General features: G+C 46.8%; 1 protein-coding gene across 9 annotated transcripts in view; it reads left to right on the forward strand.

Annotated features, from left to right (window-relative positions):
* TNRC18 (trinucleotide repeat containing 18) overlaps positions 1-23,710 on the forward strand; it is a 111,820-nt gene that overhangs the window by 20,199 nt on the left and 67,911 nt on the right. For 7 of the 9 annotated variants that reach the window (XM_029054808.2, XM_029054775.2, XM_029054793.2 and 4 more), the window contains exon 3: positions 14,844-14,999. The exons of the other annotated variants lie outside the window; for them this stretch is intronic. In XM_029054808.2, the coding sequence (XP_028910641.1) occupies positions 14,844-14,999 (156 nt within the window). The remainder of the gene's footprint in view (positions 1-14,843; positions 15,000-23,710) is intronic. 9 annotated transcript variants of the gene reach the window in all.

A 23,710-nucleotide genomic window follows, 5' to 3' on the forward strand; every position in this document is an offset into this window, starting at 1 on the left:
GTAGGACCTTGGACAAATCACTGAACTTCTCTGTGCCTCAGTTACCTCATCCGTAAAATGGGGAATAAAGACTGGGAGCCCCATGTGGGACATGGACTGTGTCCAACCTTATTAGCTTTTATCTACCCCAGGGCTTGGAACAGTGCCTGGCACAGAGTAAGGGGTTAACAAATGCCACACAAAAAAAGTCTCAACTCTGCCTCTAGCCTCCTATGTGCCTCGGGTAAGCTACTTAACCTTTCTGGGCCTCAGTCTCCTCAGCTGTAAAATGGGTATATGATAGATGGAGAGCCCAGGTGGGACAGGGATAGTGTCCGATCTCATAACCTTATATCTACTCTTATGGGTAGTTTATGGTATGCTTAGCTCTTTGTAAGTGCTGAAAAGACATTATCGTTATTGTTGTTGTTAGTGAGACTCTGATTCAAGTTGTCTGTGGCTGGGATAACTCTGAAGCTGGTAGTACAGCCCACTCGGGTTAAAACAAGGAGGGACTATGAGGCCCCCACAGGTCCTAAAGATGTTTTGTGATTGTTCATCTGGAGGGAAGCAGGGGAGAGTAATAGCCATGGCTCTTCTCATTCAGAGTTTCATGGGGAGGAGCTTGAAAGTAATGAAACTTGGAATTTTATAGCACCAAAGCCAAAGGATTTCCCCATCTGGAGGGTGGCAAGAGCGCTGAAGTATCTTTTGCAGAGCCTGAAGAGCAGAGAGGGAGCAATCACTCCCTCCAGGTCTTTAGAGCAAGTTAATCTCTGAGACAGTAATAGAACCAGGTCTCTTAATTTCCTGACCGGCTCCCTCCTTAGGTCACTTTGCTTCCTGGTGGGTCGGTATTGGCTGCCTTTAAAGTCCTAGGGACAGGAATGTGTTGCCGGGACTTGAGTGATTTGCTCAGAAAAGAGATTAGGAGGAAAGCTTAGAGTCCTCAACCCCTCAGCCTTTACATACATATCCATAATTTATTTTAATTTCTATCTCCTCCTTTATCAGTCAATCAGTCAATGGTATTTGAGTGCTTACTGTGTGCAGAGTACTGTAGTAAGTGCTTGGGAGAGTACGAAACAACAGAGTCATGGTATGTTCCCTGCCCATATGGAGCCCACAGTCTAGAACATGTCTACCACCTATTATATTGTATTGTATAAGTGCTTAGTACAATGCTCTGCACATAAGTACTCAATAAATATGATTGATTGATGGTTGAACCTCTGACAGAGCATTTCCATGAGTTTTCCACTTAGGGGCAGAGTCCTACACAGGGACCTTGGAAAAGAGGCCAGGAGGAAGTCAGAACTAAGGGCCCTTAGTGAATGCAGAGCCAGAGAGAGAAATTAGCCATCCCTCTCATTGACAGATGGTGACCAGCAGGCACGGGGGCTCCCTAGATCCAACAAGGGGTTCTGGCTGGTCTGTCACAGATAATCAATCATATTTATTGAGCACTTACTGTGTGCAGAGCACTGTACTAAGTGCTTGGGAGAGTATAGGACAACAGAAGTAGAAGACACATTCCCTGCCCACAATGGGCTTACAGATTCGAGTAGTTAGACCAAAGCTAGACCCCCAAAATAACCCCAGGCTGTTCATCAGACCAGGTTTTGCCTCAGTGAGGGCCATCTTTCTCATCACCGGCATTCTTGAGGGCCCTCCTGGATGTACTTGGAACAGAACATGTGGAAGGGAAAGTCAATTTGGCTGCTGACTCTGGGAATCAAGACAGAGAAGGGTGGAAGAGGAGGGAGAGAGTGCTGGTCATTTGAGCTTCCCCCTTCAGGATTTGGAGGATCAGCTCGTCAGCCCACAGCCTTCTTTTTCTTAACTCTGCTCTTCTTTCTTCTTCCTCCCCTTCTAAAGGTCAAATTTCCCAACTGTTGTATTATCAGAGTTGGCCAAGAGCTGCCAGCAAATGGCTAGTTTTACCGGCAATGCAGCCTACTGCTTTCTCCCCTTTTCTTGTTCAGTGGTCTCCAATAAGCACTTTCTCAGTAGACCATCCAGGTGGATTAAAGGGTTAAAAGGACCATACTTGCCTGAACATATGGTTTGCCCACAATTTTCATAGGCTTCTCAGGCAATTTTCCCATTCTATTTTGATTCTTTCATCATTGAAGTTTGACCTGTTGACTTTCTTTGTTTTATCTCATCTATCTACTATTACTGACAGAGATCTCTTCTTCCAGAAGTGTACAGCCGAAGGAGAGGAGGCCCACACACCTAGGAAAGAGGGAAAAGGGCTTATGGCTCAGCATCCCAAGAATGCTCCAATCAATCAGTGGTATTTATTGAGTGCTTACTATGTGCAGAGCACCGTACTAAGTGCTTAGAAGGTACAATACAACAGAGCTGAGAGACGTGATCCCTCCCCACAGGGAGTTTCACTTCACAGGGGGAGACACACATTAAAGTAGATTATGGATAGGGGAAATAGTAAGGCTATATTGTTGAATGCTGGTCTTGGCCCTTCCAGAGGTCTCTGCTATCGTTTACCATAGTAGGGATGATCCTCAGCCCTTTTTTTGTTGTTATTTTTTATGGTATTTGTTAAGCACTTACTATGTACCAAGCACTGAGATAGATCCAATTAAAGCAAGATTGGACACAGTCCCTGTACCACATGGGACCCACAGTCGAAGGGGGAGGGAAAATAGGTATTTAATTGCTATCTTTACAGATGAGGAAACTGAGGCACAGAGCAGTTAAGTGACTTCCCTAAGGTCACTCCTACTATTCCTCTCCAAACTCCAGCTCCTCTCCTCCAATTCTCTCCTTGACTGTCTCCAATCTGGCTTCCACCCACTTAAGTCCACAGAAACTACTCTCTCAAAGGTCACCAGTAATCTTCTTGCCAGTTCCAGTGGCCTCTCCTCCATCCCGATCCTCCTTGATCTCTCAGCTGTCTTTGACACTGTCAACCACCCTCTTGTCGAAACATTATCCAACCTTGGTTTTACTGACAGTGTCCTCTCCTGGTTCTCCTATCTCTCTAGCTTCTCATTCTCACTGTCTTTCACCTCTTCCTCCTCTGCCTCCCACCCCTAATGGTGGGAGTCCCTCAAGGCTCAGTTCTGGGTCCGCTTCTACTCTTTATCTACACCCACTTCCTTGGAGGACTCATTTCCTCCTGTGGCTTCAACTACCATCTCTATGTGGATGGATTCCCCAATCTACACCTCCAGCCCTGATCTCTCTCCTTCTCTACAGTCTCACATTTCCTCCTGCCTTCAAAACATTGCTATTTGGATGTCCTGCCTACACCTCAAACTTAGCATGTCCAAAACAGAACTCCTTATCTTCCCACCCAAACCCTGTCCTCACATGACTTTCCTGTCACTGTAGACAGCACCACCATCCTCCCTGTCTCACAAGCCCGTAACCTTGACGTTATCTTCGACTCATGTCTCTCATTCAGCGCACATATTCAGTCTCACCAAATCCTGTCAATTCAGCCTTCACATCATTAAAATCCTCCCTTTCCTCTGCATCCAAATTGCTACCACGTTAATCCAAGCACTTATCCTATCCCCTCTTGATTATTGTATCAGTCTCCTTGCTGACCTTCCAGCCTCCCGTCTCCCCAGTCCAGTCCATACTTCACTCTGCTGCCCAGATCTTTTTTCTACAAAAACACTGGGAGTCAGAGGTCATGAGTTCGAATCCCGGCTCTGCCGCTTGTCAGCTGTGTGACTGTGGGCAAGTCACTTAACTTCTCTGTGCCTTAGTTACCTCATCTGTAAAATGGGGATTAATTGTGAGCCTCATGTGGGACAACCTGATTACCCTGTATCTACCCCAGCGCTTAGAACAGTGCTCGGCACATAGTAGGCGCTTAACAAATACAAACATTATTATTCAGTCCATCTTTCCCCACTCCTCAAGAACCTCTTTGCATCCAACAGGAACTCCTTACCATTGGCTCTAAAGCACTCAATCACCTTGCCCTCTTCTACTTTACCTCCCTGATTTCCTACTATAACCAGGCCTGCAAACTTCGCTCCTCTAATGCCAACCTACTCACTGTACTTTGATCTTGTCTATTTTGCTGCCGACCTCTCACTCACGTTCTGCCTCTGGTCTGGAATGCCCTCCCTCTTCATATTCGACATAGGATTAGCCTCCCCACTTTCAAAGTCTTATTGAAGACATATCTCCTCGACAAGGCCCTTGTTTTTTCTTCTCCCACTCCCTTCTGCGTCACTGTGGCACTCACCTTTGCACCCTTTATCCACCCCTCTCTCAGCCCCACAGCACTTATGTGCATATCCGTAATTTACTTATATTAAGGCCCATCTCCCCCTCTAGACTGTAAGCTTGTTGCGGGCAGGGAACGTGTCTCCCAACTCTTATATTGTACTCTCTCAAGCACTTAATACAGTGCTTTGCATTCAGTAAGCACTCAATAAATACCATTGATGAATTGATTGATTGGTCACACATCTGGCAGAGCCAGGATTAGAACCCAGGTCCCCTGTTTCCCGGGCCCTTACTCTTTCCACTAGATCACATTGTGCCTCAGTACTGCATTGCCACTGAATTAGAGCCTCTGTGAATGTATGAGGTGTGAAGCATTAGCAGTCCTGTGACCCTGGGGCTCTTGGTGTGAGCAGAAAAAAAAGATGCAAGAGGAGAGGGAAGGATTTTTGGTGACTGTATATAGTCAAGTAATCATAGTGAGCACTTGCCAAAAGGGAGTTGGGAAAGGGAAGGAGAAGGAGAGTGTGGTTTTCCCACCAACCTAAAATATCTGGAATTAGATTTTAGTTTAATGAGAGAGGGGGTGGGGGAAGGTGAGAAGGCATCTGGTGTGGAGCAGGGAGGTAAATTTGTCTTCATTCCAGGGCAGATTGATTGGCTAGGCCAAGATTGGGTTGTGGCCTGGTGGAGGGGTGGAGAGGAAGAACCTGGGGAGAGAGGGGAAATTTTGATCGTTCCTGGTTTTTATAGGTCTTCATGGGTCTCTACTGAGGCAATCAATAGGAAATGGTCAGTAACCGTTATGAGGATTAAGAGACACAACTCACAACAAATGATCAAATTAGGTGACCCCCCAAATTAGAAACCCCAACTCTTTGATTCAAAGAAGATTGTCAGAAATCCAGGGTGTCAGAAAATAGCTTTACAGACAAGATTTTTTCTCAGTTTAAGGTGGGAAAATGCAGATGCAGAAAGATATGCTAGACTTGTCAGTCAGCCAGCCAGATTGGCAGTAAACCTATGCTGAGTTCACAGGGCATGTGTCCATTGAAGAATATGTTAAAGAATTGGTATCCCTGCCCTCAAGGTGCTTTTAGTCTAAAAGGAGTTCAGGAGGTTCAGCTAGCAGATCTGAAACTCCAGTACCCAAATCTCCTGACTGTTCCTCCTCTGCCCTCTCTACACCAGGGTCTTTCTTCTGTTGCTGGGTCCCAGAATATTCCTTGGTGTTAAATATGAAGCAATCTGTTTTTGTTTGTTTTTTTAATGGCCTTTGTTAAGCACTTACTATGTGCCAGGCACTGTATTAAGTCCTAGGGTAGTTACAAGATAATCAGGTTGGACAGAATTCATGCACATGGGGCCCACAATCTTAATCCCCATTTTACAGATGAGGAAACTGAGCCATAGATAAATGAAGTGACTTGCCTAAGGTCACACAGCAGACAAGTGGAGGAGCCAGTATTAGAACCCAGGTCCTCTGTCTCCTGGGCATGTGCTCTTTCCACTAGGCCACTCTGCTTCTGGTGGGCAGGATTTAAAATAAGGGTCTTCTCTCCTCCTTTTCCTTCTCTTCCTCCTCCTACCCCACCTCCTCATCCTCCTCCTTTATTCTCCTCTTCATTCTCCTTTTTCCTCCTCTTCCTCCTTCCCCCTCCTCTTTTTTCCTATCCTTCTCCTCCTTCCCCTCCTCTTCTTCTTCCTACCCGCCTCCTCCTCTTCCTCCTGCTATATTATAAGACTGTATAACACCAGACTTGAGAAGGAGGTAGGAGGGAAAGGGGAAAAGTGCAAAGCCCCAGGTCCAGAAACCTGGGGGGTTTTGGAGTGGCTATGAAACTGTTAAGTAGGAGGCCCTGAGGTTCTAAATGGGCCTCCTCAGTTCCAGAAGCCCCGGGCCAAATACTGGTTGCCCCTAGAGCCTGTTTAGAACCCTGTTTTTGTCTGAGGGGTGATTTTATTCACTCCCTCCTCTTTTCTCTGCATTTTACGTGCAGCCATTCCTCCTATCATATCTACAGGTTGGGGAATCTATTAACACCTCTCTGAAATGGCCAGGAAAGCTGCTGAAGGAAAGGCAAGGTTGTTGATCCTGACCTTCATAGAGCACCTTAGCTCCAGCTCCAGTCATTAGTAATGATAACATCAGCAATAATAATAATTTAAAAATGTGGTATTAGTTAAAGCACCTCTTAGGTGCCAAGCACTGTACTAGATACAAGACAATCAGGTTGAACACAATTTCTCTCCCACGTGGGGCTCACAGTGTAAGGGGGAGGGAGCACAGATATCTTATCTCCATTTTACAAATGAGGAAACTGAGGCACAGAGAAGTTAAGTGACTTGCCCAAGGCCACATAACTGGTAAATGACGGACCAGGGATTAGAACCTAGGTCTTCTGACTCCCAGGCCTGTGCTCTTTCCTCTAGATCATGCTGCAAGACCTTGGGCTAGTCATGGGTTCTAATCCTGGCTCTGCCACTTGTTAGCTGTGTGACTTTGGGCAAGTCACTGAACTTCTCTGTGCCTCAGTTACCTCATCTGTAAAATGGAGATTAAGACTGTGAGCCTCACAAGGGACAACCTGATCACCTTGTATCCCCCTCAGCGCTTAGAACAGTGCTTTGCACATAGAAAGCGCTGAACAAATGCCATCATTATTATTATTATTTAACCCCTTTGTCCCACAGTTTTTCTACCAGCAGTCCCCCAAGTTTGTGCACCTCCCAAGTTTTCCAGGCAGTTCCGTTAGATGAAAACAATCATACTTTTATGCCTTTGATGATGTGTGTTTCCTAAACTCCAACTGTATTTTCGGGTGATGATGATGATGATAGTCTGTGGTTCATATTCAGTGAAGAATGTGATCAGAACTGAGAGGTTGGTGGATCAGCAAAGATTTCTGGAATGAACTTTGCTGTGGGCAGGGAGGGGGAGAGGCAGTTGGGGAATCGGCCCCCTCACCCCGCTGAGCGATTGGCTGGCTCTTCCCAGGGCCAGAAGATAAAGCAGTCCTAAACCCTCAGCAAAGGAAAGCAAATCTGCATCCAGAGGATTTTTAATACCGACAGTAAAAAATAAAAAAGCAGCATGTGCAGGACGGATCTTGGCAACGCTTAAGGAGGTGAGCAAGAGAATATCCCAGGCACGGCAGGACCAGGACCAAGAACAGGAAGCCACCTGCTCTGCAGCACAGTTCATTGATGTTAGCAGAAACCTGGTGCTCCCTAGAGCTGGGGAAGATTAAGAACCGTGTTAGAGGACGGGGGAGGGGTGGCATTCAGAGTGGACTGGACGGATGGGAGAAGGAGAGACGGGAAGAAATACTAGGAGACTTTAAGACCCTCCAGGGGATTGGGAGGATCAACATTGCAAATAAGCTCTTTGAACTATTCATTAGTCTGGGGAAGGAGGTAGGGAGGAATCCTTGCAGGCAGAGAGGTGGTGGCTCGGCTATGTTAGATGCCTTGACCGTAGGTCGGAGAATCCTCCAAAGTCATTCAGTGCAATTTTTGGAGCACTTACTGTGTGCAGAGAACCATACTTAGCTCTTGTGACAGTACAATACAACAGAGCTGGTGGACTCATTCCCCCTGCCCTTAAGGAGCTTCCAGATTTTCTCAAGGTTGCTTCCAGTAAAGAGTATCCATTCGCTCCAGTTTTGTTTATAATTTACACACCCGGCCATGGATTGGGTAGAATCATCTGTTTTCAAGTTAAATTATTATTAATAGCCCCGCAAAGGTTGCTATTTCTCTATTCCTCCTGAGCCATTAACTGTCACTGGCTCAGATCCCCTACATTGAAAATACACAGTCGAGGAGGGGACTCGCAGGGGCACTCAAGGGGGAGAGACCCCACTTCCAACAATCCCCACGGGGTTTGCCCAGAATGGAGGACACTAGTCTAGAAGGACATCCCCGGATAGAGTGGAGGAAGTCCTGTGAGACAGACCTGAACAGAGGCTTGTCTTCCCTGTCATAGCATCCTCGAAGGTCACAGTTGTTCCTGGCATAGCATTGGTGGCACCCCCGTGGACACTTATGTAGAACTAACCCAAGGGTTGGACTGGGACTGGAGGGAGGAGACTGTTAAATGCCTCCTACTTGCCAAGCCCTGAGCTAACTAAGCATCAGGGTAGATAGAAGACAATCAGATTGGACTCATTCCCTTCTCTAAACGTGGTGCCCAGTCTAAGGGGAAAGGGAAACAAGCATCTAATCTCCATTTTACAGTTGAGGAAATTGAAGTGCAAAGAAGTTAAATGACTTTCCCAAGATCCCATAGCAGGCAATGGTGCAACCGGGATTAAAGCCCCACATGTGAGCCCCCTGTGGGACAGGGACTGTGTCCAACCTGATTAACTTGTATCCACCCCAGCACTTAATACAGTGCCTGGCACATAGTAAGCACTTAACAAATACCATTATTATTATTATTTTGCCTGACTCCCAGTCCTGGGTGATTTCCCCTAGGCTACTCTGGGTCCAGTGAAAGCACACTTCAGGGGGTGCATATTCCCCAAGGAGTTTGCTGAGGGTTGCAGACTGTCCAGGGCATGCTCCATGGGCAGGATCGAGGCAGGCTCTGGGAGGGAGGGAAAGAGCCTGGAGCAACAGATTCTGCCACCAGGTCATGGGGAAGGGGAGAAGCTCAGAGTACATCTTATCATCAGCCCAGCACTTAAGCTGGGAAGGTTTTGAAAGAAGGTCCTTGCCCTTGCTATCACTAAGTAGATGTCCAGAGTCCCCTAGCTGTGGATTTGAAGGCCAAAATTATTGAGAGAGAGCACTCTCTCTCTCTCTCTCTCTCTCTCTCTCTCTCATTTGCTTGGCTGGTTCCCGCCAGTGTCTCCCCAGAACTCCTCCACTAGGGCCCTTTAGCAGCTCTTACAAGCCCACACAGGTTCCACCCCCTCCCCCAGCCACCCCTTCCCTCCTCCCCAGTTCTGCAGGGCTGGATTCCAGTTACCTTGTGTAACTGCATTCCTGTCTCAGGAGGAGCCTCGGGCCGAGAGGCACAACGCTCCCTTGGCTGAGGCTGTGGATTATAAAGAAAACAGAACCAGACATGTGGGCCAGGGCCAGAGGCCAGAAGGGCCCAGGGCTCTGTGTGTGGGGGCGGGGTGTGGGGGTGTGTTTGTGTGTCTGTGTGGGGAGGGGGTGGGTGGCAGAGTGAATGAGACAGCGCCTGGTGTAAAGAGAGTGGGCTGGGGAGATGTGGGGGTGTGGGGAAGGGAAGGCAATAGGTTTTTGGAGAACTCTATTCCTTGGAGAAGACAGCTGTTTCTGGCCCCAGCTTTAAGGTTCTTTGTGTGTGTGTGTGTGTGTGTGTGTGTGTTGGGGGGAGGGGGCTTGCCCAGCAGCTCAAGCTCATCTTCCTTCGACTCTAAGTCCCTAGAGAGCTGGGGCCATGCCATGTGCTCCTGGGGGGCCTCTCCCAAGTACTCAGTAGGCTACTCGCCCACGGTAGGCACTCCAGACATTCCACTGCTGATGCCGATGATGTGGCACAGGGGCTCCGTTCAGGGCTGAGTCAGGGCTGTGGTGTAAGGCAGTCCGCTTCATATGGGAGGAAGGAAGCAGCAGTTCTGCCATGAAATGAACCGGGTAGAGCTGTTCCTGTTAAGAGGGAGGAGGACCAACAGCCTCCCCTTGCAGGCCTGGGAAACATATTGTACTTCCCCAAGCACCTAGTATGGTGCCATGCATACAGCAGGCATTCTGTAAATATGCCTGACTGAATGAAGGTGCTTGCTGAAAGGACACCCCGGTTTCGCTTCCCCCCCGCGGCCCCCAGGGTACACCGCAGCCTGCTTTGCTGTGGTTAATGCCTTTTCTGCATGCGACCTGAGCCTCTTCCCTGTCTCAGATTCATCCCTCTTCACTGCGCTTGGAAAGCTGGATTGTGCCAATATTGGGCAGTCCATGGTTATCGGGGCTGACTTTTGAGGGGTCTGGGATTAATGCTTCTGTTGTGACCGGTTAGAGAGACAGACTGAGGCTGAAAAGGAGTTAGCATCTCCCTTCTAGATTGTTAGCTCGTTGTGGGCATGGAATGCATCTATCAATTCCGTTTGTACTGATAGCATGGAGGGGACAGGGTAATATTGAACAAGGATAAACTAAAAGGAAAAAAGAGGTCAGAGAGCATACCCTCTTCCCCCAGGACTGTTTCCATTTCTCCCAGCCACAGTCTGGTCCCTGCCTCACTATAGTCAGAGAGTTAAAGTGTGTCTTTGCTCCTGGGTATCCCTGTCTTCCCAACTCCAGCTTTCCCCAGTTTAACAATCTGCTGGTGGGTGTCTTGCCCTGAACCTGGAGTTTGAATACAGTTGCAGAAGGTTGCACTAATTCATTCATTTTATTTTCCCCTAGGGACTCTTGAATGCAACATGCAAATTTAATGGCAAATAACATGTAAATGAGCATGGCAGGCCCTGGGCCCAGGCAGTTTTAAAAAGCAGAACCTCAACCCTGGGTTTTCATAAATCTCTTGGAAAAAGGTTCCTGATTCTCCTTCAGGGAGTCTTCCTCCCCCATGGGTTGATTTGGTGCTGATCCAATATTCCAAAAGAGCCCTGGTGTGCATGTGATGTGTATGTAGTCTGTTTAGCATATGATGTTCCAAATATAATAACACATATAGCATGAATTGTTCTACTTTTCAGTGTCTGGAAATACAATTCCTATCACCATCTGCCCAGCAGAAAGCATCTCTGCTTTTCCCTGCAGTTTTCATCTCCTGCGGCTTGGCTGCATGGGTGAGAAAATTAGATACTGAGAGATGCAGGAGAGCAGAAGCAAGGCATCTGGGAGAGGACTTTTCTACCTAAGTGGATTGGAGGATCGTGTTTACCCTAACCTCGCCATCCACCAGCCCTTTCTCCCCTGTGGAGCCACCCAGAGAAATCTGTGGGTCCTCCTTGGCTTTCCTTGGTCCAACATGCCCAGGGCACTTTGGGATCCAAGCAGTAGGGCAGCAAGTTATTTATTGTTATTATTATTATATAATCAATATAATATAGTGGTAATATATTACAATTATAATAATAATTGCAATTCAGCACTATATGCCAAACACTATTCTGAATTTTGGGGTGCATACCAGTTATCAGGTCGGACACAGTGCCGGTCCCATATGGGCTCACAGTCTAAAAGGAAGGGAAAACAGGGATTTTAGCACCATTTTACAGGTGGGGAAACTGAAATCCAGAGCAGTCAAGTGACTTGACCAAGGTCATGCAGGAGGCAAGTGACAAAACTGGGTTTAGAACCTAGATCTCCTGTCTCCCAGGCTTGTGCTCTAACCACCAGGCAAGTTAGACGAAAAGCAGCATGGCTTAGTGGATAGATCACGGGCCTGGAAGTCAGAAGGACCTGAGTTCTAATTCCGGCTCTGCTACCTGTCTGCTGTGTGACCTCTGGCAAGTCACTTCACTTCTGTGTGCCTCAGCTACCTTATCTGTAAAAAATGGGGATTAAGAGTGTAAGTCCAATGTGGGACAGGTACAATGTTCAACCTGATTAACTTGCACCTACCCCAGCGTTTAGAACAGTGCTTGGCATATAGTAAGAAGTACTATAATTATTATTATTATTATAGGTGGCAGGTTCACGGGGAGCAGGCTTCATCATGGTCATAGCAGTGTTGAGCAAGAGTTTGTCTTGCAAGGGGAGAAAGAGGGAGGGGCAAGACACTAAAAGAAGGGAAGCCAAAGGGTTTGTTGTCCCCACCAGGGCTGTTGACTGTTTCTCCCCCTGCAGCTCTCTCCCTCTTCCTGCCCCCTTGACAGGGCTATCTATCAAAAACCAGGATGAGGAGGTCAGTGTGGCATTGGTGGTTAAGTCATATTTTGTAAGAGGCAGAGACCCGGAGCTGCTCCCAGGGCGGCACCTGGGCGCTAATTTGATAGGGGCTACATCTGCGGGAAGCCCTAGGAAGCCTGCTGGGCCAACGGAGAGGCAGCAGGCTTCCGCAGCTTTTCCTGTGGCCTGAGGGCAGAGAGAAAGCTGCGGCACCTGGTTAGGTCTCCGACAGGCAGGCCGATGGATGGGTCTTGCCTTCTGCTCCCTCTCTCTGGAGCTGGCCTGAGGAGACACTTCTTTCCCCCACTGAAGCAAGTCCCTATGCCCTATTGGATGTAGAAATGGGACGATGTCCAGGGTTACCCGAGGCTGTGGAAATTGGGGGTAGATTGCAGGTGAGCAATCTACTTTGTTTATGTTAAGGGACTATTAAAATGCATTTGCTGGACATCTGATTTCTTTATACACCTCATTTCTTTAGCTCCCTTGGCCTTTGGGCAGATACTAATTTGCAGGACTTTTTGCTTTGTTTAGAATGGGATAGCCTTAGGCTTGGGTTGGGTTTTTGGAGGGCCATATACAAGCTGGGTTGGGTATCTTGGGCTCCAGACCACCTGCATTCCAGGTGTGGGGGCAGCCAGGATATGAGGAAGTTCAATAATAATAATAGTAATAATATAATAATTTTGGTATTTAAGTGCTTACTATGTGCCAGGCATTGTACTAAGCGCTGGGGTAGATACAAGGTAATCAGGTTGGACACAGTCCCTGTCCCACATGGGGTTCACAGTCTTAATCCCATTTTAAAGAGGAGGTAAATGAGGTGCAGAGAAGTGAAGTGACTTGCCCAAGGTCTCATGGCAGACAAGTGGTAAAGCCGGAATTAGAACCAGGTCCTTCTGATTCCCTGGCCCGTACTATATCCATTTCCCCATGCTGCTCATGCGTTGCCAGGCTTGCATTCTGTCGTGTGGCTGGAAGAGTGGCTATAGTACCACAGGGTCCAGCTTGGCCCACGTCTGCCCTCGGCCCTGTGTTGCCCCATCGGTGCCCCGGGACGGTGGCCACTGAGTCTGGTCTACTTCATGCTGAAGAGAAAGTGAGCTCGAGTGGAACTGGGGTCATCCTGTTCGTGCAGTTGGCCAGTGGGTTGCTGGGATCCACGATCCCAGCAGGCTCCTTGAACAATAGTGCAGCCCCACTGCTGCACTTCTGGGGCTTGAAATGGCTCTTTGGGATGATTGCAAGGTGCTATAGTGCTGTCCGTGCCCGACTGGACTGGCTTTGTGCCAGCCTGAATTAGCTGCCAGGAGCTCAGCCTGTGCTTCAGGGCTCTCCCGGAGGGAACCATGTCTGTTCCAGTTTGAGGCGGTTGGGGAGATTGGTTCACACCAACTGTTCGTGGAGCAGACTCTGGGGCAGCGTTTCCTGTGTGCAAGTCAATCTGTAGAGGGAGGCTGAGGAGCCAGTTGAGTGGGAGGAGCCCCATGTTTATGTGGCAAATGGTGGGGGCTAGCAAGAAGGGGATAGTGGAGGCAGAGGGAGAGCGGCCTGATGGTTTCTATAATCATTTTTCACTTAGAGCCCAGCTAGCCCACCCCTATCAATCAGTCATTCGAATCGTATTTCTTGAGCACTTACTGTATAAACTGTAAGGTCGTTGTGGGCGGGGAACGTGTCTGTTTATTGTTATATTGTACTCTCCCGTGAGCTTAGTAGAGTGCTCTGCACACAGAAAGTGCTCAATAAATACAATTGAATGAATGAATGAATACTAAGTACTTGGGAGAGTGCAGTATAATAGAGTTGGTTGACATGTTCCCTGCCCACATCAAGCTTACAGTCTAGAGGAACTATCTAAGAAACAAAATCTCCTCCTGGCTGTTTCGCCTCCTGCTTAGATTCTTGATAGAACTGCAAGTGCCCTGTTTCCAACACCACCCAGAGGACAGGACCTTTAATAATAATAATAATAATAATAATAATAATGGTATCTGTTAAGGGCTTACTATATGACAGGCACTGTAGTAAGTGCTGGAGGGTTGAGAAACATCTATCCACCCCAGTGCTTAGTACAGTGCCTGTCACATAGTAAGCACTTAACAAATGCCATCATTATGTTACAAGAAAATCGGGTTGGACACAGTCCCTGTCCCAAGTGGAGCTCACAGTCTAGATCCCCATTTTACAGATGAGGTAACTGAGGAACAGAGAAGTTAAATGATTTACCCAAGGTCACACAGCACACAAGCCACAGGGCTGGGATTGGAACCCATGACCTTCTGACTTCCAGGCCCGTGCTCTATCTACTACGCCATTCCAGGTTGTCTTTGAGTAGGCAAGTCCTCCAAGGGCAAATTTGCTATTTGCCCTTCATCTTGTGATAGCTTCTGCCTCCCCTGGCCCTAGCCCTTGAGTCAGCCAAGGCCCTGTCTCTTTCACTGCCCCCATCTTAGGGATGGGGAGGTGCCACCGCTGCCGGCCCCAGAAATCGTCCCGGACACTGCCCATCCTGGAGGGGAATGGCAAAGCGGGTCAGGGGCCCGAGACACTCTGTCCAAGCTAAGGGGCCCAGCCAGGGTGAACCCCTCAGGGAGGGTGTCTGTGCCTGACTTCCAGGCAGAGCTGACACAGAGTGTTGTGCTCTCCCAAGCGCTTAGTACAGTATTCTGCATAGAGTAAGCGCTCAGTAAATATGACTGAATGAATCGAATGAGCGGCCTGGGGAGGGATGAGGGAGTGAGGGGGCATAATTTGTGGGCGGGGGGATTGTTGTACAGAAGCACTGCTTTAATCCTGCTGCCTAATCGTGACTTCTTTCTCCATCCTCCCCCATTCAGGTGAGGCCTTCCTGGGTGGGTTTGTGGCCAGCGGACTAGGGACCTCCTCCACGCCCCATGGAAGCCCCGCCCCTTTACCCTCTGACCTTTCCTTCAGGTCACCCACCCCCACCAACCTACAGATGGTGCAGCTCTGGGCCGCTCACTCCCACGAAGGTAACATGACACCACACGAAATGGTGGCATCAAGCGATCAAGCGCGGGTGGGGTTCCTGGGGCTCCTGGGACTCTGGATCCCTCCCTTCCCCGAGGGATGGGGGTGGGTACCTTTTGGGGATGAAGGATGGGGAGGGTCTGCAGCCTCCCAGAGTTAGGCAACCTCTGAATGGTGGGAGTGGGGGGAACTGCTATTCCTGAGTCAATCAATGCTATTTACTGTGCAGAGCACTGTATTAAGCATTTGGGAGAGAGCAGTAGAGTTCAAAAGTAAGATCTTGCCCTCCAGGAGCTTACAGATCTTACCTGGCTTATCATTAGAAAGGACCACATGGCTCCTCAAGAAACATGGGGCTGCTAATAATAATAATGGTATTTGTTAATTGGCTTATATCCCAAGTGCTGGGATAGACACAAGATAATCACAATGATGATACACACTCTCTGTCCCACGTGGGGCCCACAGTCTAAGGTGAATTGATGCTGTGAGTCTCCTTGGTAGTTCTTCTATCACACAGCTCCTTGTGTGGGGTGGAGCATGTGGAGTTCAGTGTCACAACTGCGGTATAGGCAGCAGAGGTTAGTGTTTAATCCTTCCCCTTTCTCCACCAGTAAGTCATTTTGCTCTTCTCTGCTTGGCTTGCTCGGTGGAAATCTTAACAGGTGGTGTGGGTCCTTTATCTTATTGAAGCTGTTGGTAAGCATGTGTGTGTGTGTGTGTTTGTATAGGCACATGTGTATGCATGTGTGTGTGGAGGCAGGGAGAGAGAAAGCTCCCTGTGGTGATGGTGATGGGCGCAGGCATCACCATCAAAGTGGGGCAGTCTTGACACTGTAACGCTTCCTCTCCTGGTGCCGCTATTGCAGATATGGGCTCCTGGGCCCACATCCTGCATCCCTTGAGGCAGACCTGTTACCTCTTAATTGAGAAGCAGCGTGGTTTAGAGGATAAAGCCCAGGTCTGGGAGTCAGAAGGACCTGAGTCCAAATCCTGGCTCCGCCACGTGTCTGCTATGTGACTTCACTTCTCTGGGCCTCAGTTACCTCATCTGTAAAATGGGGATTTAAAGTGTGAGCCCAATGTGGGGCTGGGACTGTATCCAACCTGATTAACTTGTATCTACCCCAGTGTTTAGAACAGTGCTTGGCACATAGTAAGCACTTAAGTACCATAATTATTATCATTTCCCCATTCATGAGAGCAGCTGGGCAGGTGGGATTGACACCAACCACTTAACAAATGAACAGCAGTTGTGGGAGGCAAGGAGAGCTCCCCCCAAACTCTGCTGCAAATACCCTTCCTGTCCTTGACTTGGATGTCCTCCTTAGTGTGCAATAATAATAACAATAATAATAATAGTGGTGTATGTTACTTGGCACTTACTTTGTGCCAAACACTGCGCTAGGTGCTGTGGTAGACATGATAATCATATTAGAGTCCTACACGGCTTGGCTTTTTTTTTTTTAAAAAAAAAAAGGTATTTGTCAAATGCTTACTATGTGCTAGTCACTCTACTAAGCACTGGGGTAGATACAAGATAATCAGGTTAGACAGAGTTCCTGTCCCATATGGGGCTCCTAGTCTTAATCTCCATTTTACAGATGAGGTAACTAAGGCATAGAGAAGTTAAGTACCTTGCCTTAGGTCATACAGCAGACAAATGGTGAAAGGCGGAATTAGAACCTAGGTCCTTCTGACTCCCAGGCCCATGTTCTATCCACTAGGTCAAACTACTTTGTATGCTACTCACCTCCCTAATTAGGGCTGAGTTGTTTCAGAACTGCCAGCAAGGGACTCAAGTGAACCGCAGTTTTACTTTTTATTTTCCCAGTTCACTTTCTGGCAGGAGGTATGAATGAGCAGTAAAATGCTTTAGGGGTGAGCAACAGATAGGAGAAGTCAAAGGGCCAGGCTAGTCTACAAACTGGTTAAGCCTCTGAATAACTCCAAGTTAGCTGGATTTTCAAAAGGTAAATCTCCTCACCTTCTTGGGAGGATATGGAGCTCAATAATAAATAATAATAATATTGTGATATTTGTTAATTGCTATGTACCAGGTACTGTACAAAGTGCTGAGGTAGACACAAGCTAATCAGTCAGGTCAGACATGGTCTCTGTCCCAAAGTGGGCTCACAATCTAAGTAGGAGGCACAAAAGGTGTTGAATTCCTATTTTACAGTTGAGGAAACTGAGGCACAGTGGAAAGTTTGGGCCACACTGATAAAAACCCAAACCAACTTTCTTCGCATTTGTATTTATAGACAGATGTAGAGGCAATCTTTCATTAGTGACCCTTAGTTTACCCACCAAGTCAGCAGTGTTTAGTAAGCTTGGGCTGTGTGCCCCCACTAAGCACTTGGGAGAGTACAAGAGAAGCAAAAGAGTCAGTCCCTACCCTCAAAGGGTGTACATTGTTATGGGGGAGACAGGCAGACACAGATTGAAACATTGCTCTAAATAACAATCTGTACATAAAAGCTGAGGATGGGAGTAGGCACACTGTGTGTATTTGCATTGTGCATTTTGGCTACAATGTTGTTGGGAAATTAGGGAACATTTGCCAGGCTATTTGGACACAGAATGCTGGGGTAGAACCGGAGAAATGGTTTGTCTACATGGTGAGGCATAGTGCAAAGAGCCCAGGCCTGGGAGTCAGAGGACCTGGGCTAATAATAATAATAATATTATTTGTTGAACACTTGCTATGCGCCAAACACTGTACTAAGCGGTGGGATGGATACAAGCAAATTGGATATAGTCCCTGTCCCACATGGGGCTCACAGTCTCAATTCCTATTTTACAGATGAGATAACTGAGGCACAGAGAAATGAAGTGACTTACCCAAGGTTACACTGCAGACACGTTGCAGAGTTAAGATTAGAACCCATGACCTTCTGACTCCCAATGCTCTATCCACTTACACCATGCTGATACTCGACACCATGCTTGGGTTCTAATCTGGGCTCTGCTATTTGCCTGCTCTGTGACCTTGGGCAAGACACTTACCTTCCCTATGCCTCAGTTTCCTCATCCGTAAAATGGGAATTCAGTGCCTGTTCTCCTCATCACTTAAACTGTGGGTCAGGGACTATATCCAACCTGGTTATTTTGTATCTACCCCAGTGCTTGGCACATAATAAGCCCTGAACAAATATCACAAGTATCATTTTTATGTGGTTGTGGCTACCTTGAGTACCAAAATGTGAGTATTCCTTGATACAGTCCCCACTTTTTAGGAGATCTGGGGGTCCATGATTGCTGCAGTATGACAGTCTGCTGGATTGTAAACTCCACAAGAGCAAGGGTCATGTCTACTATCTCTACTGTACTTTTCCAAGTGCTTAGTACAGTGCTCTGCACAGATTAAGAGTTGAATAAATATAATTGATTGACTATTCAGGGTCAACTAAAGTGTCCCTAGCTAGGGGAACCCTCTCTAGCTCAGTGCCTCAGTGACCCATCTGGGTTCACATTAAGCTGCCATGGACTGAGCTATGAGTCCCTGCTGGACTGAACCGTGAGGAGCCCGCTCTTATCAATCAATCATTCAATCAATTAACCATCAGTCAATATCAATCAGTTGTATTTGTCAAGCACTTACTCTGTGCAGGACCCTGTACTAACCTCTTGGGAAGGTCCAACAGACTAAATAGACATGACCCCTTCTCTCAGTGAGTGTACAGTTTAGCAAGGGAGATTGAGACAGTTATTAAAATAATTACAGTTAGGAGAGGCAATCAAGTATACGGGCACGTATATGAGCACTGTTTTGGGGGGCCCAATGCCATATTATGGTGGTTGTATTTATCGCTATCCTTGTCTGTGATATTTTTGGTTTTCATTTTTCCTTATGTCATCCCCTGCCCATGTCTGCTCTTAGCCCCGTAGCTAGGGACCTTGTCCCAGCTCATCCACGTTACCTTTTCCCAGTGCTTAATAGAGTTCTTTGCACTCAGTAGGCGCTTAATAAATAGTTACTACCTGGAAATCAGTTTGGTGCATTTGCTGCACACTGAGCTGTTTCCCTCAGAGTCCCGCACTGCAGTGTCAGTGAGATGCTGGAGATGAGTGGGCTTAGAGCCCAGTGATGAATTTCTCTGCATTTAATTTTAGTAGCAGGCATCAAACTGTTCCTGACTTGGGGTGGGCAATATCTGTAAATTATAGGGAGCTACCATAAAGGTTAATATTTATGACTGCCCAAGGTAAAGCTGGCAGAGAAGGACTGCGTTCCACCCTGGTTATGTAAAACAACATACATACCGCCAGGATCGAGTAAGTTTCATAAATCTTTCTGACTTCCTTTGCAATCCCTGGAGCTGGCCTTGTGCATTTGCTCAGGATGAAGCTGTCTTTGACTGGATATGTGTGTGTGTGTGTGTGTGTGTGTGTGTGTGTGTATGAGGTTAGTGGTATTTTTTAGGCGCTTACTATGTGCCAAGCACCGTTCTAAGCACTGAGGCAGATACAAGGTAATCAGGTTCCTCATAGGGCTCACAGTCTTGGTCCCCATTTTACAAATGAGGTAACATGCACAGAGGAAAGGGAGTGACTTGCCCAAGGTCACACAGCAGACACATGGGAGACTTGGGATTAGAACCCACTTCCTCTGACTCCCAGGCTCGTGCCCTTTCCATTTGGCCATACTGCTTCTCCATCCTGCCTTACATCCACTCCCTACTTCTGAGAGATTAAAGGGCAAGGTTCCATGTCCCCAGACATTTTGACTGAGAAAGAGGCAAATAGAGATATAGTAAAGAATCCTAAGGAAGCAAGAAGGGAAGCTGTGATGATCTCCACAGTTTCAAGGATTTTTATCCAGTCATCAGGGAACCCCTACTCTCTCTCATCCCTCCTTTGGGTCAGTTGTCATGGTAGGGTGCCCCAGGAACCTGAAGCAGCTGTGCACTAAATTGCTTTTTCTACTCTTATTAATTTGATTTTGTTCGGTCTGTGGATATGTCACTTAATTGCTCTGTGCCTCAGTTTCCCTATCCACAAAATGGGGATTCAATGCCCATTTTCTTTATCTCAGGTTGTAGTCCCTCACGGGACAGAGATGGTGTCTGACCTGATTATTTGGTATCTGCCCCAGTGTTTAGTACAGTACTTGGTACATAGTAAGTGCTTAATGATCACATTATGATGCGAATGGCTGTGACATTTTATCACACAACCAATGGTATTTATTGAGAACCTGCTGAGAGTTAAGCATTGTACTTAAGCCAAACCTAGGGGAGAGGGCACCTACTGGGCGTTGAGACTTGGGTTCTAATTCTGGCTCCACCTCTTGCCTGCTGAGTGACTTCTTGGGGTAAATTATTTAATTTTTTGGGTCCTCAGTACCCTCTTCTATAAAATAAGGATTAACTACCTCATTTTAGACTGTGAGCCCTATGAGGGACAGAGATGCTATCTAATCTGATTGTATTATATCTACCTCATCCTTAGTATAGTGCTTGATAAGTGCCTGGCACATAGTAAGCGCTGAACGAATACTATAAAACATAAAACAAAACACACAAATAATGACAGTTATTTTTCTTGTTATTATACTAAGCTTTTGGGAGAGTACAACATTAGCAAGTCACATATTCCTTGCCCTCAAGGTATTTACAATTTAATTCCTTGAATATTGACTTGGGGTCTTGAGTAGCTGTTTGGGGTACAGAATCCTGTTCAGTTGGATGAGTTTTGTATGCCAGTCAATCAATAGTATTTATTGAATACTTACTCTATGCAAAGTACTTTGCCAAATCAATTGGTAGACAGGATTCCTGACCTCAGGGAGTTTACAATCTAGTAAGAGAGACAGAGTTTAAAAATGCATACATTAAATGCTGGTGGTTGGTGAGTGCCCAACTGCTTGTGGCTTATATCCTCAAGTGGATTAAAATACCTTGGGCTCTTGATGTTCTTTTGTTGTTTTTGATGTTGTTGTTGTTTTTCTCCCGTTAAGCACTTACTGTGTGTCAGGCACTGTACTCAGTACTGAGGTAGATACAAGCTAATCGTTTTGTACACAGTCCCTGTCCCACATAGGGCTCACAGTCTTTATCCCCATTTTGCAGATGAGGAAGCTGAGGCTCAGGGAAGTTAAGTGACTTGTCCAAGATCACACAGCAGACAAGTGACAGAGCCGGCATTAGAACCCAGATCCTCTGACTCCCAGACCTATACTCTTTCCACTAGGCCACAGTGCTGTTGCCTGAAGTTTACTTATCAAACTAGGTGTGGCCCAGTGACATGAATGAAGATCATGGCTTTCTGTTCCCATTTCTTCTGAACCTTTTTAACTGTGTTTTACATGCTCTTCTGGGCTGGTTCAGGGGTTTGGAGCTGGCCCCTCTGTTGCTTGTGAGAATTTCCTTCTCAAAGAGGTCAGGCTCCCTCTGTCTTTCTGGGTCTATGAGCAAATACAAAAGATGGGGTGATGGTTTGCTGGTCTGATCCCTGTTTCAGTTTATCTGGAGACTTTGGGTTTTTTTCTTAATGTTTTTTGTTAAGTGCTTACTATGTGTCCAGCACTGTTGAAAGCATTTGGGAACACAAGATAATCAGGTCAAGCAGGCCCCCAAAGGAGCCACACAGTTTAAGTATTGAATCCCCACTTTACAGTTGAGGAACTGAGACCCAGAGAAGTTAAGTGATTTGCCCAAGGTCACTCAGCAAGCAAGTGGTAGAGGTGAGATTAGAACCCAGGTCCTCTGTTTTATAATTAATTTAATTTAAAGCATTTAAGCACTTACTATATGCCAAGCACTGTTCTAAGCACTGGGGGGGATACAAGGTAATCAGGTTGTCCCATATGGGGCTCACAGTCTTAATCCCCATTTTCCAGATGAGGTAACTGAGGAACAGAGAAGTGAAGTGACTTGTCCGAAGTCATACAGCTGACAAGTGGCAGAGCTAGGATTAGAACCCATGACATCTGACTCCCAAGCCCATGCTCTTTCCACTGGAGCACGCTGCTTCTCTATTAGGCCTGTGCTCTTTCCACTAGCCCATGCTACTTCTGGAATTCAGTCTCTTTGCCTCCTCCTTTGTTGCCCATCTCTCAATGGCTGCAGAAAGCTACTAGCCTGGCTCGGGAGGTGGGTCTTGGCAGTGAGAGTAGGCAGGTGGGTTGACTAATTGTTTGGAACATTAAGACCAGCAGGAAAGGCTAAAGGAACTAGCGTTTTTCACCCGGGAGTTAGGAAAATCTTATAACTCTGCTCTATCAGAGACTACTTGTTTTGTTCTGTTTTGCTTCGCTCTCTGTTTCCCCCGTTTAGACTGTGAGCCCGTTACTGGGCAGGGATTGTCTCTATCACTCACATTCTCGAAGAGGCCTTCCCAGACTGAACCCCTGCCTTCCCTCTGCTCCCCCTCCTCTTTCCCCTCCCCTCTGCTCCTCCTCCTCCTCCTCTCCTCAGCACTGTGCTGATTTGTATATATTATTTATTACCCTATTTATTTTGTTAATGAGGTGTACATCTCCTTGATTCTATTTATCTTGATGATGTTGTCTTGTTTTTGTTTTGTTCTGTTTTGCTTTGCTGTCTGTCTCCCCCGTTTAGACTGTGAGCCCATCATTGGGCAGGGATTGTCTCTATCTGTTGCCAAATTGTACATTCCAAGCGCTTAATCCAGTGCTTTGCACACAGTAAGCACTCAAGTACTATCGAATGAATGAATCTGTTGCCGAATTGTACATTCCAAGCGCTTAGAATAGTACTCTGCACATAGTAAGCACTCAATAAATACGAATGAATGAATGAATGAATGAATGAAAGCTGAGAGGCGAGTGAACCGGTATTTGAAAGATTATCGTAGAGACAATGGTAGCAACTGGCTCTTAGTAATAGTAGAAATAGGAGTAGTCATGACCTTGGGCAAGTCGCTTAACTTCTCTATGTCTCAATTAACTCATCTGTAAAATGGGGATTGAGACTATGAGCCCTAAATGGGACAAGGGACTGTGTCCAACCCGATTTACTTGTATCCACCCTGGTGCTTAGTACAGTACCTGGCACACAATAAATGCTAAACAAATACCATTATAATAGTAACAGAAGTAGCAGCACTTACTGAGTGACAATGGTACTGACTGACTCTTAGTAGTAGTATTCATTCATTCAATAGTATTTATTGAGCGCTTTCTATGTGCAGAGCACTGTATTAAGCGCTTGGAATGGACAATTTGGCAACAGAGAGAGACCATCGCTGCCCAGTAACGGTCTCACAGCCTAAACGGGGGAGACAGAAAGCAAAGCAGAACAGAACAGAACAAAACAAGACAACATCATCAACATCAATAGAATCATGGAGATATACACCTCATTAACAGAATAAATAGGGTAATAAATAATATATGCAGCACAGTGCTGAGGGGAGGGGAAGGGGGAAGAGCAGAGGGAGGCAGTAGGAGGAAGGGGTAGTAACAGTCGCAGCAGGAACAGCACTTATTGAATAACCATTTCATTCGGTGAATCTACTGGACATTTGGGAAGAACAGAATAATCAAATGACATGGCCAAAACAGGCGGAAAGGGACTTCATTGCTGTGTGAAGAACTGAGGTTGGATGAGGCTTCCTTTCAGTGGGGCTTGTTAAAAATGGAAATGGATTTCACTGAGAGAAGCTACGGAATCTCCTTTCTGGAAAGGCTTTTAAAAACAGTCGTGACAGATTCTCATTAGTCTCCAGGGTGGTTGAGTTGTGATCC

This window comes from Ornithorhynchus anatinus, chromosome 2, assembly GCF_004115215.2.
Source record: "Ornithorhynchus anatinus isolate Pmale09 chromosome 2, mOrnAna1.pri.v4, whole genome shotgun sequence".
Taxonomy (NCBI): Eukaryota; Metazoa; Chordata; class Mammalia; order Monotremata; family Ornithorhynchidae; genus Ornithorhynchus; species Ornithorhynchus anatinus.